The 17,702-nt window shown below is 38.0% G+C and overlaps 1 protein-coding gene across 1 annotated transcript; it reads right to left on the reverse strand.

Annotated features, from left to right (window-relative positions):
• Window positions 1-10,104: 10,104 nt before the first annotated feature.
• LOC121516796 (extracellular calcium-sensing receptor-like) lies at window positions 10,105-14,057 on the reverse strand. Its single transcript, XM_041798210.1, has 6 exons — window positions 13,894-14,057; window positions 13,503-13,791; window positions 12,567-13,379; window positions 12,260-12,487; window positions 12,023-12,146; window positions 10,105-11,024 (listed from the first exon to the last, which is right to left on the reverse strand). The coding sequence occupies exons 1-6, from the start codon at window positions 14,055-14,057 to the stop codon at window positions 10,105-10,107; spliced, it is 2,538 nt and encodes an 845-aa protein (XP_041654144.1).
• Window positions 14,058-17,702: the final 3,645 nt, after the last annotated feature.

Consider the following 17,702-nt stretch of genomic DNA (forward strand, 5'->3'; position numbering starts at 1 on the left):
ACAACACTGATTCTTTATGGACAGTCAGGCTTACACATCTTTACACTGCATTTTTGCTCCATTCTCGTTGCAAAATGGCTCAAACTCTATCAGCTTTCATGGAGACTGGTGTGAAGAGCCCTCTTCAAGCCTAGCCACAAATTCTCTATTGGATTAAGGTCTGTGCTTTGACTCATCCACTTCAGAACATTCACCTTGTTGTCTTAAAAACTTTTCTGTGTGCTTTGTGTCATTGTCTTGCTCAAAAATAAATCTTCTCCCAAACTATAGTTCTCTTGCAGACTGAAGAAGATTGTCCTCCAGGATTTTCCTATATTTTGCTGCATTTCCTTCCAGGGACTGCTGCCGAGAAGCATCCCTACAACATGATGTTGCCACCACTGTGCTTCACAGTGGTGATGGTTTGTTTGCGGTGATGTGCAGTGTTTGGTGTCAGCCAATCATAGCGTCTTGTCTGATGTCCAGAAAGCACCTTTTTGGTCTCATCAGAACAAAGAACTTTCTTCCACTTGACCATGGCGACTCCCACATGCCTTTTAGTGAGCTCTTTTAATCTGAGTTTTCTTCAACAGTGACTTCCTATTTGCCACTTTCTCATAAAGCTTTGAGTGGTGAAGAACCCAGGCATCAGTTGTTGTATGCAGAGTTCATTTTGACATTAAAGGGGCTTTTTGTAAAAAATGTGCCATAAAAGCCAACTTATATTGACCATGATGTATTTATAAAATCAGTAAAAGGGTAAAATATCCAAGACCAAAATATAAAACTTCTTTCCTTAAGTCATGCAGTGATGTTTTCAGCACAAACAAAGGAAATGTCCCACAGTGAAAATGCAGGGAAGACTACTAACGGCGTGGAAAACAGCCAAAGTAGTTAATTTGACATGTTTTTTCTCCGACAAGGCACATAACCATTTTTAAGGATTCTGGGGTGGCCAGTCATCCAGGTGACAGCTGGCCCTCCCTTTGATTCAGGCCCTGCTTTCATAGAACACATAATGACGTCACATTTGCAGCACAGGCCTTCAGTATAACTTTACTGTCATATTGAATATTGCCTTTTACCTGAAGAAATTATTGAAAATCTGAATAACTTTGTTCTAAAGAATAATGCAGTGAAACGTAAGGACTTTTAAGAGTTTTATTTAAATAGAAACTGACCATATGATTAATTAAATATTTAAATACTAAACATGTGCACGTATGATGGTGACTAAAACATCTGAAACATTAAAGCAATTAAATCAATGATTTGTGAATCATTTCACATGTGAAATTATAAATCTGTCTTAAGGTATAAAGGGCAGAATGTGGGATTATCTGCATAATCTAGATAAGTCTTATTTATAAATCTGGTTTCTTTGCTATTAAAAAATAGAATAATACACAACAAAATATTTTAAATGTGTCCTCCATTTTAAGCCTTTTCAAAGAAAAAAAATATTAGTACTACATCAGATTTTCGTTTTTTTTAAATCATCATAAATTGTTTTAATCATATCTTTGCTTTTGTCTTAATTAAGGAAACAGCAACAAACAAAACAAGTATCTCATACAGATAGGATGTTACAAAAGAAGAGTGTGGCCAAGGCTCTCAGTGGCATTGTTGAATCTGAGGTGACATCAATGAACTGCTCCTAGTCTGGCGAAGTCAGAATAGGAGCAGCCCCCCCCCCACCTTTGGCTCACCTTATGAACCGCTGCATTAATGTATATAAAATAGATCATTTTTAATGCGATGTTTTTTTCTCTGTTAATTAACACTTGACATGTGATGCACTCCACAGTGTTTTCTCCACATATCAAAGAAACACTCATTATATCATACTTTGCAGAAACATTCATGATATTAACGCTACCAGAAAAAATAAATCTCTATTTTGTTAGATATCAAAATGATGACATTGTAACTCACAAGTATTTTACCTAGAATTCCCTCCTCACACAAGTCAAATTTCTTGGGTTATTTTATTTTAGGACTGGGCTGTCAGGATACACACCCTAAAAAAATAGTCTTTCTAAAACGGCAGTGCTTATGATATTTTTTCATTAAATTATTGCCTTGTTTAGTGCCATGTTTACTTCCCTTGTCCTGTCATATCTCCTCTGACCTGTTGTTTGGTTGTACATGAAGTAAATATTTCTTCTTAGACATCTCTCCCTCATTGTTGGAAAATGTTGCTGCTTTAGGTGCTTGTGTGATAATTGCATGGTTTGAAACAACCAACAGTATGTAGGTGCTGTGTTTCTCACAGTGGGAGAATGATCAATAACCTTTTAGTACTTTTGTGATTGTTTTTTAATTATTATTATTTACTAGTGAACTTTTTCTTGAGTATTTTTTTTGTCTTTCTGTCACAGTGCTGGGAGCAGGAAAAAATGCATCTGCTCTTTTCATGTATGAGATAGACACAGATAATGACAACTAGAATCCTGAATCACTGTTATCCCACTTAAGTCCTGCTATCTTTTTTCCCAACTAAACCACAGGCATTTTAGCTCTGCTAAACCTGTATGCAAACCCCATCTTCCTCAAATAGCTGATATAGTAAAGCTGGTATAGTAAGGTAACGCTGTTAATATTGTTATAGTCATGTCTGAAGAACAGTCCTCTGACTTGTCCCTGTCTTGTCAAGCTACAGTGCAACAACTCTCATGTGGCTCTGCTCTTTCAGCAGTCTCTGTGAATACTTTAGACTCTCCCAGAAATTTGCTGCAAAGGCAAACGGTTTAAAAAGTGGGTGATGTGTCCCAAAGAAATTAGGAAGCAGGAATTTGTCAAACTACCTGATAACAAAATAATCTTGTGCTTTAAAATTTGACATTTACATGTGACACAAGACAATCAAGTTTTTGAAATTCAGTGCATCCAAGATAACTCAGATGAGAACAGTTAACAACAATGATGTACAAAGACCAAACTCAAGGCTTTTGTTTGTTTTATACATTATGAAATAAAGTGAAATGTTCAGCACAGCTGCCACATACTCTCCTATGACTTAAGGTCACTACTAAGGAGCAAGAGTACACCTTATGCAGCCTGTGCAGTGTCATCTGTCTGCTTATCTGCCCCTCTCCTAAATCTATGTCTGACTTCATACTGTTAAATCTGAAGGAATACTTCCTGCAGTGGTGTTAAAAGCTGGATTTTTAGAGTGGTGACAAATTTAGAATATCATACAAGCACATAATATAACCACATGTAAACACACTTACTCCAGGTATTTTAAAGAATAGACTAATTTAGTAGGCAGGTATGTTTTCCCCTCTTCCGCTGTGAAAGCTGTAAACGGATCCCAAAATGAAGTATCCAGCCCTGGCCAACTTAGATGGTGTTGTCCTTCCCAGCAGTGAGACAGGTGGCCTCCTCTCTCACGTCCACTTCTGATAAGCTCTCTAGACTGACCTCTTTTTCCCTGTCCCTGTCTTTTTAAACTTAGACTGGGCCGTTCATGGCCAGCCTTCTGTCCATGGACCTGCTGCGTCAGAGCAAACCACACATGAAGCTGTGATCCCAGGAGAGAGAAAAGATAACTTTGCTTGTTTGATAAAATGAAAGACGATGCAGTAGTCAGACAAAATATAAATGTGGTTTGAACTTAGGAACAATTCTGCTTGTCCAGCTAAAAAACCTGAACTAAAGGGGAGTAATAATTAACAGACTTTTTCTTGAAGGGAAACAATTATCATTACTGATAGTTTCTAAAGCTCTTAAATCTAAGCAATGAGAGGTTTTCTTGATGGGCCTTTTACTCATTTAGGCAAAGCAAGTTTTCTTTTATGTCACCTGTCATACTCTAAGGAACATTTATTTATTTCAAGATTTGTTTGAATTGAATTCCTTTATTTAGAGAGGAGGGCAGTGGATGGAGTCAGAAACCAGGATAAGAGAGTGGGGAAAGACATCTGGATAAGGAGCCACAGGCCTGTAAAACCCACAACCCTGATAAGAAACTTGGTTCATTAAAAAAGATGAGAAGAAATTTGCAATCACGAGAATGAGAGGAGATTTAACACTCTTTTTAAGACGACCTTTATAACAAAATAACAAAATTGTATTTCATTTAAAGTCACAAAAAGCAAATTCAGATAAATTTTAAAATGTTTTCATTAGTAATCATCATGACCTGAACATTCTTGAATAGATATTGTTCATGTCTAGTCCAGCCATGACTCAAACTCTGCATTGTAACAAAGGTCTGGTATAGTTTTTATTTTTACTGACACCAGTACTAGTTAAATAGTTTTCAAAAAGTGCCAGTGCCTGAATCCATACTCTTAAGTGAAGAAAGTGTGATAAGTCATCAGCTTAATAAAAGCTGTCTCAGTATCATAAATGATTCAGAAATAAGATGTCAATAGAACATAGAAGCAAAGGTAACAGGTGTAAGTCCTTCATATTATTTCATGCTTTTTCTTTGGAGTATCAGAGATTGCATAGGGGTGGTGAGGTACCAAAACGAAGCACAGAAATCTGTCTTGTATTTCTGTTTGGTAGGTATCAGATGTGTTGGCACCGGTGCTATGTTGGTACCAGATGTCGATACTCGTCACTAATCTTAACAGCACTTGAATTCAAAACCTCAAAGCTGTATTTTGACAATTATTTGTTTCTTTTTCCCAAAAATATCTGCATTGAAAATGTATTGTTACTGATAGTTTTAGAAGTTCAGTTTGATATGATCACCTAAAATCCAACCTTTGCTTCATTATTTTAGTTATAATGTAATTTTCAGATACTTTTTAATGTATCTGTTACGTTCAGGATATTTAAATAGGGTTAAATTTTACACCCGGAATGAATGAAAATGGAATCAAGTTAAGTTTAAGAATTAGATTAATGTTGTGATTTTTTTAATCAATGTTTCCATTATCCCGTTTCCCATTGTTATACATTTGTCCCAAACATATATTTTCTAAAGCTTTTTGTTAAAATATGGACAGGGATGCAGCTGAAGATCTGAACTGAATTGATTTTTGCTTGAGGCTTAAAGTCATCAAACCATGCTGTAAGATTTACTGCTTCTGAAGTCATCTGTGAATTTGAATGCTCTGCAATCAAGAGAGGAATGGCCTTTACTTTTTATTTTTAGCCATTTTGTACATATATTTGTATTGCATGTGCCTACATACAGTGCTTAACATATTTATTAGACCACCACCCAAAGTAAGGGTTATGCCACAGCTGCCCTAAATTAACAGCATTGGTAATTACCAAAATCATTTTTTTATGTTTCTGCAATGGTTAATACATCAATATGTAGAAGCTGTTTAACCCAAATGATATTTTTAATGCTAAAATATCATTATTATTGTTATCCACGAATTTTCAAATTTACTGATTTACAAAACAAAACTGAAAAAATAGTAAAGCACATTAATATTTCTTGATTAATATGTCAGATTATAGTTATTAAATTGCATTCCTGAACAGAAAAATGACTTTTAGTGGTTGAATGTTATGCTTGATGTATTTCTGACTTCTTAGAGAAGCTCAGTGAGCCGGCTCAAATTTGGATATGAAAAGGTGAATTAAGTTTGAAATTCCTCATTCCTGTTCAAAATGGTAAAACGTGGAGAGCTCACTGAAACTGAAAGAGTCCGAATTAAAGCACTTCGTGATGCTGGATGGTCTCTGAGACAAATAGGGAAAGAAAGAAAGTGTTCTCACAGTGTGGTCAAGTATGCTTTGGAGTCAATTGCTGAGACGGGTACTTAGAAAACGCACAAAGGAAGAGGCAGGAAATGAAAGTTAACTGAAGCAGATGTCAGACGCCTCAAGATTTGAAGTACTAGAGACAGAAGGAAGACCACTGCTGATCTTCAGGCAGAGATGGATGCTTCTAGATCAGAGTCTGAGAAAGTCTCCAGAATGACCATAAGCAGACGACTGTCGGAACAAGGCTTAAAGGGAAGAATAGCTGCTAAGAAGCCATTATTGAGGCCTGCAAACATCCAGAAACACCTCAGATTTGCCAGGGAGCACAAACACTGGACTGTTGATGACTGGAAGAAGGTACTCTGGACAGACGGGTCCAAGTTTGAACTCTTTGGTCAGCATCGTCATGTTTATGTCCGCAGAAAAGCTGGAGAACGTTTTGATGCCAGATGCATTGCACCCACAGTGAAACACGGTGGAGATTCCATTATGGTATGGGGTTCCATTTATGGATACGATGTGGGCAAATGAGTGAAAATGGATGGTATCATGAACAAGAACGTCTTACCACAACATCTTAGTGCATTATGGAATCTCTTCTGGACTGAATCTGATTGGTCATGGGTTTATATACCAATAAGACAATGACCCCAAGCATACTTCAAAGCTGTGCAGAGACTATCTGACCAAGAAAAAGGAATCTGGAGTACTGGAACTGATGGACTGGCCAAGTCAAAGTCCGGATTTGAATCCTATTGAACAAATTTGGGATTTAGTAGATTCTGAGATTGATGGCACAAAAGTTTCATCTAAAGCAAGTCTGTGGGAACAGCTAGAAACTATTTGGAACTCAATAACAAAAGAGACTGTGGAAAAGTACATAAAACAATGCCAGCAAGTATGCAACCTGTTATCAAGGCCAAAGGAGGCCATACAGAATATGAAGTTTTTGGATTATTATGTGTGAAAAAGGACTATTTAGTTGTTTCAGTTTGTTATTTGCCAAATGAATAACAATAACATTTTTAGTCTTAAACAAGTTTTTGAAAGATATCTAAAATATTTACAGGGTATCTGCGGGGTCTTGAAAAGTATTAAAAGGTGATAAATCAATTTTGGAAAAATTAAGACCCTTAAAAAGTATTAAAAAGTCTTATCACGACTTTATAAAGTCTTAAATTTTGAAATTATTTTTTCTGAATTAGCTGTCCAAGAGTTTGAGTCCCAAAAACATTGTAAAAGTGTGCGAATTTATTCATTTTTTTTTAAAAACAAAGATGAACAGGTACATAAAAAACTAGGCTATTGTGGGTGCACTCGTAAATTGTCGCTGAGAGCGCCAGAGCGAGCGATATCACTGATGTAAATGGTTACAGCTTGAAGTGGCGGTGAGGTATTAAAAAATACTGAGAAGGTCTTGAAAAAGTCTTTAAAAGGTATTAAAATTAACTTCAAGATTCCTGCATATACCCTGATTTATGTTTTCTCCTTTTTATGACAGGTGGTCTAATAAATTTGTTAGGCACTGTATGTTGATTGTATTTACTTGAACTCTAGCTTGTCTTGACCCAATAATAGTGCAAGACAGAATGATGGATGCAGACATCATGACAACTATTAACAAGACTTTTAGGACCTTCATAGTCCTCACCTGTTCTCTACCCATAGTTATTGTATTATCAAAAGGTGTTAGATTTTATTATTTTGTGCCAAACTTAAAAAAACCCCAACAAAGTTTAATTTAGACTGCTGATAAGAAAGAAGAATGACATGAGAAATCAAGCAGAGAAACAAACAAGTGAGGAGGAAAGAGATCACAACAACCCCCTAATTGATTCCAAGTGTGACATTAGCCTGTTGTGACAGAGGGGTTAATTAATAGACTCATTTTTTCTGCTTGAAACCGTATGCCACCTGATGTTCCTGTTGTTGTGTAAGAGGATGAAGCAATCTTCATTGTTGGTCTTTTGTGTTTGCGTTTTGGGGCCCTGCTCCAGCTCTCCCACAGGAGTCGAGCCACTGGGTAATGAAGTCAAGCCTGCAACAGATGGGGACTTGTTTATCTTTCACTTTTTTTCTTCTGGGTTGTTTTTGTCATTGCACAAGTGCAATGTTAATTTCTGTATTGCATCAGTGTATTTTTGAACCTGAAGACATCAGTGTTGGCACAAGTTTTTTTTTTTTTTTTTTTTTTTCAAATGACAAGGGTATTCTTGGGCTTGATGGGGGCCTTATTGAACAGTAATAATATCATTTTCACATAGTACTAACATAAAGTTTCTTTGTTTCACAGACTCTCCATAAAGGTTTCCTCTAGTCTGTTGGAAGTTATTCAGGGTTTAAACATTTATTAAGTTTTCTGCGTGGGTAAATACAGCCCTTGCTACCATTTCTTTACATTCTCACAGCAATGAGGTAATATTACCTGCACAATTTGTCTCCAAATGACTTTTATTTTCCAGTAAGCTTTTTTTTAATCTGGAAATGTATGCTTTATCTTCTATCATATAATTGCATAAAACAAGGATCTTGAGTCTTGAGTAGAAGTTTTAAAACTGTTATTATATATTTCTTTCAAACAAAGGTCCATAATAGGCAGGAGAAATGATTACAAGGACTCATAACTCTTTGGATGTACCTAAAGGCATAACAGAATCTATGATACTTGTTGATAGATCAATATGAATACCTGTTTTGATATTATAGCATCAGAATTCAATGCCCTCTGCACCTGATTTTAGGTAATGTCTTTCTTTTATTGTCAGACATTGCAAGTAAGTTCCTGCACACTGTGTAGATTACACAGGTGCATTTGGTATTCAGTTTCTGACAAGTTGTACAGTGTCTGTGCAATAATAACCACATGCAGGAGTTTACTTAGGATTTTTTATTGATGAAAACAAGATTTATGATAGATTAACTCTTCTACGGGGCACCTGTGCTTAACCTTTGCTTCTTATTAGGCCATGTCTCATTACAATTATACTGATTGCATCATTCTAAAAACGTGGTATTGAGCAGGGCTCCTGCAGACCCTTGATAAGTTGTAAATAGTCTTAAATTGCACGTTTGAAACTGAAGGCGGTAAAATGTCTTTAAAAGTCTGATTTTTACCAGTGAGAGGTCTTAAATTTTTGCACTTGAGTAAGACATTTCCTTATCAAATCTTTTTTTTTTGCCAACCTTATATGATTTTAGTCATCTTCCACCACAGACTGTTGCGTAAATATTGTCTATAATTCAGAGAATTCAGTGTTGGACGTTCTAAATTTCCTGTAGGAAATCTCAGACCCCTCTCTGTTTTTTTCTGACTCACTGTGATTTAGAAACTTACTGTTGTGAAACACTTGTCCTGTTCTCTGTTACATTTGGGATAGCAGGTTGCCCACTTAAAAATTCTAACAAGCCTTCCCTGAAAAAAGTATGACTCTGCTTTTTAATAGTTAAACTGTTTAGGATAAGCTCAGAACACTGACTCAGCACCAAGCCATGAGGTTAAAGGAACTGCAGAGCTCAGAGACAGGATTGTTGTAAGGCACAGACTGGGGTAGATTCATGACAGACAAAATTAATTTAAATGACTGTAGCATCAGACTACAACAAAACAAAATTGATAAAAAAGCAACAAGGGTCTGAATTCTTTCTAATAAATGCACTGTATATCTTCTTCTGTTCAAAGTTTTGGGATGTGGAGCAGATACTAGCTGTCACTTGGCTGAGAGGTGGCCTACATCCTTGACTGGTCATTGGTCAATCCCAGAACTGACAAATAGAGAAACAAAAAACAAAACAAAACAAAACAAAAAAAAAACTTAGAGTCCTCATTTAACCAAGCCAGCATGTCTTGACTGTGGGAAGAAGCCAGAGGACAGACACAGAAAGGCCCTGTGGGACAGGGAATCAAACCTTTCTGTAAGGCTAAAGCCTTAACCACTGCACCACCATGCAATCCTGTTCAGTCATCAGGGATATGGGAAAGCAAATTTTATCTCTGGATGTTCACATACTGATTTGACAATGGTAACAGAACTGTACAGAGCAGTTTAGGGTTTGTAATTATAAGACATCTATGCTGAGGCAGGTCACAGAACTTAAAAAGTCCTCTTAAATGCTTGCTTTACTGTTCTGATGCTTCTCCTTTTACACAATGGTTGCTTTTGGTTGCATTAGATAAACACTGCTGGCTATGTTTTTTTTTTTTTGTTTGACAGGAAAACTTTATTCAGTGGCTTTTCTGTCATTTTAAGAGCATTTTTGTTGAGACGGTGCTTTTATTTTGGAAGGAGTCTTTCTTAATGAAGGCATTTATACATATTATGCAGCAGTCTTCAATAATGTAGAGATTTGCTGAAACAAGCAAATAAATACTATAACAGAAAAAAAAAGAAATCAGATATTTGAGTTACATGAGAAACACCGGATCAAAAGTGGGAGTATTTACATGATTTAATATTGTATATCATTATTGGACGTTTTGCCCATTATATGTTTTCTAGTGTTCTGCTCAGGTCTGAACAAAATAATGAAACATTTTGGCATAAAAATGCAGAGAAGTAGCCCATAACTGGAGGCTAAGATAGCAAATATCTCCACAGCCACAGTAAACTTTCCTGGAGAGCTGACATACGCTGGAATAAATGTGATCCAGACTGCACAGAATATCAGCATGCTGAAGGTGATGAATTTCGCTTCATTGAAATTATTGGGCAGCTTTCGAGCCAGAAAGGCCAGAATAAAACACAAGAGAGCAAGAAGGCCGATGTATCCTAACACGGCCCAGAACCCCACAGCTGAGCCAAGATCACACTCTAATATTATCTTCTCTTTGTAGTGTTTCATGTTTTTTAGTGGAAAGGGAGGGTTGATTGTCAGCCAGAGTATACAGATTAAAACTTGTATGAGAGTGAAAGCCAGGACGCTGATTCTTTGCTGTGCAGGCCCGAACCATTTCATTACATTACTACCTGGGAGAGTCGCCCTGAAGGCCATTAGTACAACTATAGTTTTCCCCAGCACACATGATATACAGAGGACGAAGGTGATGCCGAATGCTGTGTGTCTCAGCATGCAGGACCACTCAGAGGGCCGGCCGATGAATGTGAGAGAGCACAGGAAGCATAAAGTCAAGGAGAAGAGAAGCATGAAGCTCATCTCAGAGTTGTTGGCCCGGACTAGCGGTGTTTCTTTGTGGCAGTAGAAGACTAGTGTTGTTATCATAGTTAAGAAAACTCCAAGCAAGGAAAATAAAGCCAATAATGTTCCAAGGATTTCATTGTAAGCCAAGAACTCGATGACTTTAGGGATGCAGGTGTCTCTCTGGTTGTTGGACCAGTATGTCGGAGGACATTTCATACAGATGATTGAGTCTGCAAGATAATAGAGAGTATATGTATTAATTATGGGATCTGTTGTCTCAAAATCAGTGCATACTAACATGTTTTACACTTGTTTAATAGGGATGCATCAGATTTTTGCTGATACCCCATATGCTGCTATTTACAAATTTATTTTAGTTACTGATACTGATATTCCATTATGCATTTCAGACCTAAAACATAGGCCCTTATGACGCACTTTAAAGCAGTATTACTAAACCCTGCTTAACCAAAGAGCCAAATTGTTGAAAAATACCTTTAAAAGAGCCATGATCTAAGTGGTGAAAAGTGCAATAAAAATGAGTCAAAGTGGGAAAAACGTTCAAAAAGTAGCAAAGAAGTGGCAGAATGTGGGTGAAAAGGGGCAAACTAGGCATAAAATAGCAAAAACTGGGTAAAAAATGGGGAGAAAAATTAGTTACAGGCAGCAAAAATGGTAAAAAAAAAAAAAAAAAGCGGTTAAAACGTAAAAAATGAGTGAAAAGTCACTGAAATGGGCAAAAAGCAGCAAGAGCGGAAAAAAAATGGGGAAAAGAAATGGAATTCAAAGGCAAAAGACAGCTTAAATGGGTAAGAAGTGGCAAAAAAGGGGATTTTCAAATAGCAAATGGGGAGGGGAGGCACAGCCAAAAATTAAAGGCTGACGATTAAAGGTATCGCTGCACAAGAGTGTAGCTTGCAATGGATAGTTTCTGAGGTAAAAGTTTCCCTTTTTTAAGTTTTTTTGGGAGAAAAAATATTTCAACTGAAGACAGAAGAGCCACATGTTGAGTATCTCTGCTTAAAAGGTTAACAATGGAGAAACAAGCAAACTTGAAAGTTTGTGTCTGTTGGTCCTGCCTAAGTCTCCACAAACTACATGTGGCTATTATTTACAGCCAAATGAGCTAATATCTGCAGGTACCATTTTCAGGTTGATTATATTGTGGATCCCTAATGTTTTATTTATTCTGTCTCATGTATACAGGAAATAAAACATTGGCATGTACCTGTTATGTTACTGATCTCGCCTGCTGGACACGGTATGCATTCATAACAACATACTGGCTTTCCTTTTTGGAGGACCTTATGAGTTCCTGGGAGACAGCTCTCACTGCAGATTGACACGGGAACCTCCTAAACACACAAACACACTTCATATACACTCTGTATGGCATGGAGAGTCAAAGAGGAATGGATAGTATAATAAACCATTATGTATAGGATGATTTTTAGGACAATTTTACCTTAATCAGACCATTTCCCCACACAACTGGGATGTTATTGGTAATAAACTGATTGCTCTCTGGGAGAGAAGCATCATAAACGCCCACTGTTACCCCTTCCATGGTCCCTTTGTGGGTCACTTGCAGATTAACCAGTTCATATCTGGCAGGCGAGTCCCCGTTGCTGTCGAAATAAACTCTTTCCCCTTCTTTAGTGGTGAAATTCACTAAATCAAGGTATTGCAAGACCTATAAAGAAGTGAACAGCTTTAATCTGCAGTAATCTTTGCTTTTATCACTCTGCCAGACTTAAGCAGTGGATCCTCACCTGCCATGGTTGAATGTTTTTACTGTCAGCACAGCTGCCGTTTGCAAAAGGCCCTTTACCCTCTTCACATTTGATCAGGTTGTCAAGAGCGTGAGCGACTGCATAAACAGACTTGTACACATTGTTAGTGAATCTCAGCTCGGACACATCGGTGAACTGCAAGTCAACATTTTGCAGGCTTTCCGACCCAGTGCACGGCTTTTTCTGTGTGTTTTCTGTTTCATTCAGAGCGCAGTTGAACACATCTTCCCAGAAATCCCTGACAAACTGACTGTCGGGAAACTGCAAGGGGTGGAGCTGCCTCAGGTGCTCCTCGAGCCCGGGGATGTCAGCTTTGCTGACAGTGAATCCTAGTGAACCAACCAGGATTCTGTGTCCCTCGCTGTCTGTGAGAGAGTGATCCGTGACCCAGGCATCACTCCCAACCCACTGCAGCCCTGTTATGTTCTGTTTGAACAGCTCTTTGGCAAGCAGCTTAATTTCTCTGTGAGACATGAATGCCATGACTACTTTGGATGTAGCATGCTTTATTATCTCTACTATCTCCTGCAGTCTCTCAGGTGGGCCTGACGATGAAAATGCCTCAGAATATTCAATGCACACTCCTAGTTCTTGTGCAGCTTGGATGAATGCAGCTATACCATTTAGGCCATATTCGTTATTCACAGCTATAGCCCCAATCCAGGTCCAACCAAAGTGTCTGACCAGCTTTGCCAGAGCTCTGCTCTGGTAGAAATCACTGGGAATTGTTCTGTAAAAAGTTGGATATTCTTTCCTGTTGCTAAGACAGGCACAGGTGGCAAAATGGCTGATCTGCAAAGAAAGAAAAAGACATTTGACCATGTAATTTTTAGCTCCTGTTGCTCAGAGCCTTCTATTACATTGCCAACATTTGCATAAAATTACACTTCACACTGGTCCTCCCGCTTGACTTACCACAGGTATATGAAACTTTCCAACAACTGGTGCAAATGCAATTGTTGGTCTTGATCCTGAATGTCCTAAGATAGCCTGCACTGTGTCAGTTTTAGTGCAGTTGTCATCACTGATTTCCTCCTTGACTCCACTCACCAGTGCCAGTGCAGCTCTCAGTATGTCCATCGATCCACACTCACCGTAGATCTTGTAGCCCAGTTTAACTCCTGGGAGCATGTCAGGGTTTTTGTTGATCTCACTTATAGCAAATATCACAGTCTGAGCAAACTTAAATTCTCTGAAGTTAAAGCTGGAGTGATAAACATAGAACAGAATAATACAAATGTTATTAGTGCATCAAATACAAGATGAAATACACAACAATCATAAATGTCATTCAAACAGTACATACTTCTTGCATTTCCTTACACCTGGAATTGTCTCAAATGTATCAACTACATAATCCTGCCCGGTGCGAAATGAAAAAATGCCTCCAATAACTAGGTCACCATTTTGGGCTAGTTCAGGTGGTTTTGCAGAGCCTTGCAGTCGACACTCACAGTCTCCTTCTCCCATAAGTAGAGTAAAGAGGATCAGCCTCAACAATGGCATAGCTCTGCTCTGCAATCAAGACCCGGCCAATCAGCCCTACAGCTGACTGCAGGGCTTTATACACACTCAGCAACAAGTGGGCAGTTGTCATGGTTAAACTTGAGCCTCAGGAGGCAGCGGGAAAGCCAAACAAGTGGAGCCAAAGATGTTTTGTCCGTGAAACTGGGTTTTGTTTTGGACGTCAGTTTTAAAAGGTGTGTTTAGTATCTGAAAATCAGCAAGGGATTTGACTCTGTGCTTGTCCGTTGTCTAAGGCTTAATGTACTGTGGGTCTTGATTGAAATACCATTGCTGCTATTTTTTCTCTGTTGTTTGTCACCAGGGTCATCACTAGTATTTCAGCTTTGAAGTGATACAAGTAAAATTAATCTGTGTTGATATCTGTTTTAATACACAGGCAGCAAAATTGAAGTCCCAGATCCCCATTATTTACTTATTTTTTGTTTATTGCTACCTTACTGGAACATAGCCAATTTTTAGTGCAAAAATGACAGTGTGTAGGGGTTTGCCTGCAATCTTCGCCTTTACACCTGCTGTATGAAACTGGTGTGCCTTTTTAAAGTTTCAGTGCTTTTATTTCTATTCATTATAAAAATGACAGATTTTAAGTGCAATGAGAACAGGCGTCTGAAATGGCAGCACAATCAATCAAGATTTCATCCTCATTAGCATGAACGAAAGTCTGAATTTATGCAATAAATGAGAACATTATTACTTCATGCAATCCTCCTTTTCTTATCATGTGGAAATTTTCCCCTTTGGATGAAAGACATACAGTGCCCTGAAAAAGTATTTGCCCCTTTCTGATACCTGATTTTTTTGCATATCTGTCACACTTAAATGTTTTGGATCATCAATTTTAATATCTTACAAAGACAACCCAAATAAATATAAAATGCAGTTTCTAAATGATGATTTTATTTATTAAGGGAAAAAAATCCAGACCTATCTGGCCCTATGTGAACAAATAAGACCTGATTACTGCCAGATTTGTTGACTCAAGAAATCACTTAAATAGAAGCTGTCAGACAAAGTGAAGTAGACTACAAGATCTCAAAAAGAAACACATCATGCCACGATCCAAAGAAACTCAAGAACAAATGAGAAACAAAGTGATTGAAATCTGTCAGTCTAGAAAAGATTAAAAAGCCATATCCAAGGCTTTGAGACTCAAGCATACCATGGTCAGAGCCATTATCCACAAATGAAGAAAACTGGGAACAGTGGTGAACCTTCCCAAGAGTTGTTGGCCAATCTAAATGTCTCCAAGAGTGCATGACGACTCATCCAGGAGGTCACAAAAGAACCCAGAACCACATCCAAATAACTGCAGGCATCACTGGCCTCAGTTAAGGTCAGAGTTCATGACTCAACCATAAGAAAGACACCTGGCAAAAATGGCATCATGGGAGAGTTCCAAGGCCAAAACCACTGCTGACAAAAAAGAGCACAAAGGCTCGTCTCACATTTGTCAAGAAACATCTTGATGGTCCCCAAGACTTTTGGAGAAATATTCTGTGGACTGACGAGACAAAAGTGGAACTTTATAACAGGTGTCCAGCCTGTTACATCTGGCGTAAAAATAACAGCATTTGATAAAAAGAACATCGTGCCAACAGTCAAACATGGTGGAGGCAGTGTGATGGTCTGGGGCTGCTTTGCTGCTTCAGGTCCTGGACCACTTGCTGTGATTGATGGAACAATGAATTCTGCTGTCTACCAGAAAATCCTGAAGGCTAACGTCTGGCCGTCAGTATGTGCCCTCAAGCTTAAGCGCTCTGGGTTATGCAGCAGAACAACGACCCGAAACATACCAGCAAGTCCACCACTGAATGGCTCAAGAAAAACAAAATTAAGGTTTTGGAGTGGCCCAGTCAAAGGCTGGACTTAAATCCTATTGAGATGCTGTGGTGTGACCTTAAACTGGCAGTTCATGCTCGATTACCCTCCAATATGGCTGAATTAAAACAATTCTGTGAAGAAGAGTGGGCCAAAATTCCTCCACCGCGATGTGAAAGACTCATCACCAGTTATCGCAAACACTTGATTTCAGTTATTGCTGCCAAGGGTGGCACAACCCCTTATTAGGTTCTGTAGGCAATTACTTTTTCACACAGGGCCAGATAGGTTTGGAATGTTTTCCCTTAATAAATAAAATCATCATTTAGAAACCACATTTTGTATTTATTAGGGTTGTCTTTGTGAGATATTAAAATTGGTTTGATGATCTGAAACACATAGGTGTTAGAAATATGCAAAACAACCAGGAATCAGAAAGGGGGCAAATACTTTTCCCTGGTACTCTAGCTCCTTAGTCATACCCAAACTGGACAGGTGTTTCCCACATGTTCGACAGTTTCCACACTGGGCTTACACCTACAAGTTGACAAGGATAAATCTGAAGCATTGCCAAAGTCATGTCAACAACTGTCCTCAGACATCACCCTAAGTAAGAGGGATAGCATGCATTGCACTGGTACTAAAGTAAAGTGCAGAACAGGGATCATCAACTGGTGGCCCTGAGCCCAAATTAGGCCCCTCACAGCTTCCCATCTGGCCCCCATAAGATTATTAAATTATAAGAAGATGGGAAGCAACAAAAAGTGTTTTGGTATTTAGTGTATTTGTCCATCAGTTCCTACAACTATTAATGGAACCCCTTTAACAATTGACTTTAGAATTTTTTTTTTTTTCAGCAATGATTTAAAATTTGATGGCATCAAGGAAACCTTCCTGTAAGCCAATGATAAGCAAATTTAATGCATAATAAGCACATTCCTGTTAGTCTATTCTTGATCAAAGCTGTGGTTTTCTGCAATAAATTTCTGATTCAAGATCTTTTTGTGTAATATACCCTGCCTGACATGAAACAGGCAAAAAGTCTGTTTCCTGTTTCCATGTGTTCTTCACAATTTATGACATAGTATATTGGCATCAAACCCAGTAATGAAGGACATAATAGTGCATGAAATATGTGGCCAAACTATCACATTTGCCACCTTGTACCTGATTGTAGTATTGGCAGTTAGGATGGATCTTACTGGTAAAGGATAAAATTTATGTTCATTTGGAAGAAAATGAAAATATTTTAACAAAATATGTTAATTTGACCAAAATTCCAGTTTTATTAATAATTCGGCCCCCAAAGCGCCTGTGTAGGGGAAAGCTGGCTCATACAGATGTAGCTGATTACCCTTGGCATAATATATGTACAATATACAACTGTTAAATTTGTCCATGTTTCTACAATATTTTCCCTTTCTTTCTTGTTTTCACCATTTGATATACAACCAGTTTACAGGAAACTAATGTATTATCATGGTCATGAGGAAGAGGGTGAGGTCCAGTAGTAACGAGCTGAAAGCAGACTTATCACCACCAGAATGCATACACCTTTGTCATGAATCAATTCTGATTTGGTGATTGTACACTCAGAGATGGACAATCCAGTAAAATGACAGAATCAAAAGCCTAACCTTACATTAAGTGTGCATGCAAACCATAGACAGTAGAAATGTTGGTTGAAACATGTCAGACATCAGCTATTTGGTTATTTAAGGTGGCATCTGAGACTAATCTGTGGCTGCCATATTGAAAACACTATCTCAA

The sequence above is a fragment of the Cheilinus undulatus genome, linkage group 2, assembly GCF_018320785.1.
Source record: "Cheilinus undulatus linkage group 2, ASM1832078v1, whole genome shotgun sequence".
Taxonomy (NCBI): domain Eukaryota; kingdom Metazoa; phylum Chordata; class Actinopteri; order Labriformes; family Labridae; genus Cheilinus; species Cheilinus undulatus.

Coding starts and splice junctions, on each gene's coding strand:
- LOC121516796 (XM_041798210.1), bottom strand. CDS start 14,057: ATGGGAGAAGGAGACTGTGAGTGTCGACTGCAAGGCTCTGCAAAACCA. Junction 13,380..13,502: donor GAAAGTTTCATATACCTGTG/GTAAGTCAAGCG, acceptor CTTTCTTTGCAG/ATCAGCCATTTTGCCACCTG. Junction 12,147..12,259: donor GGGGAAATGGTCTGATTAAG/GTAAAATTGTCC, acceptor TGTGTTTAGGAG/GTTCCCGTGTCAATCTGCAG.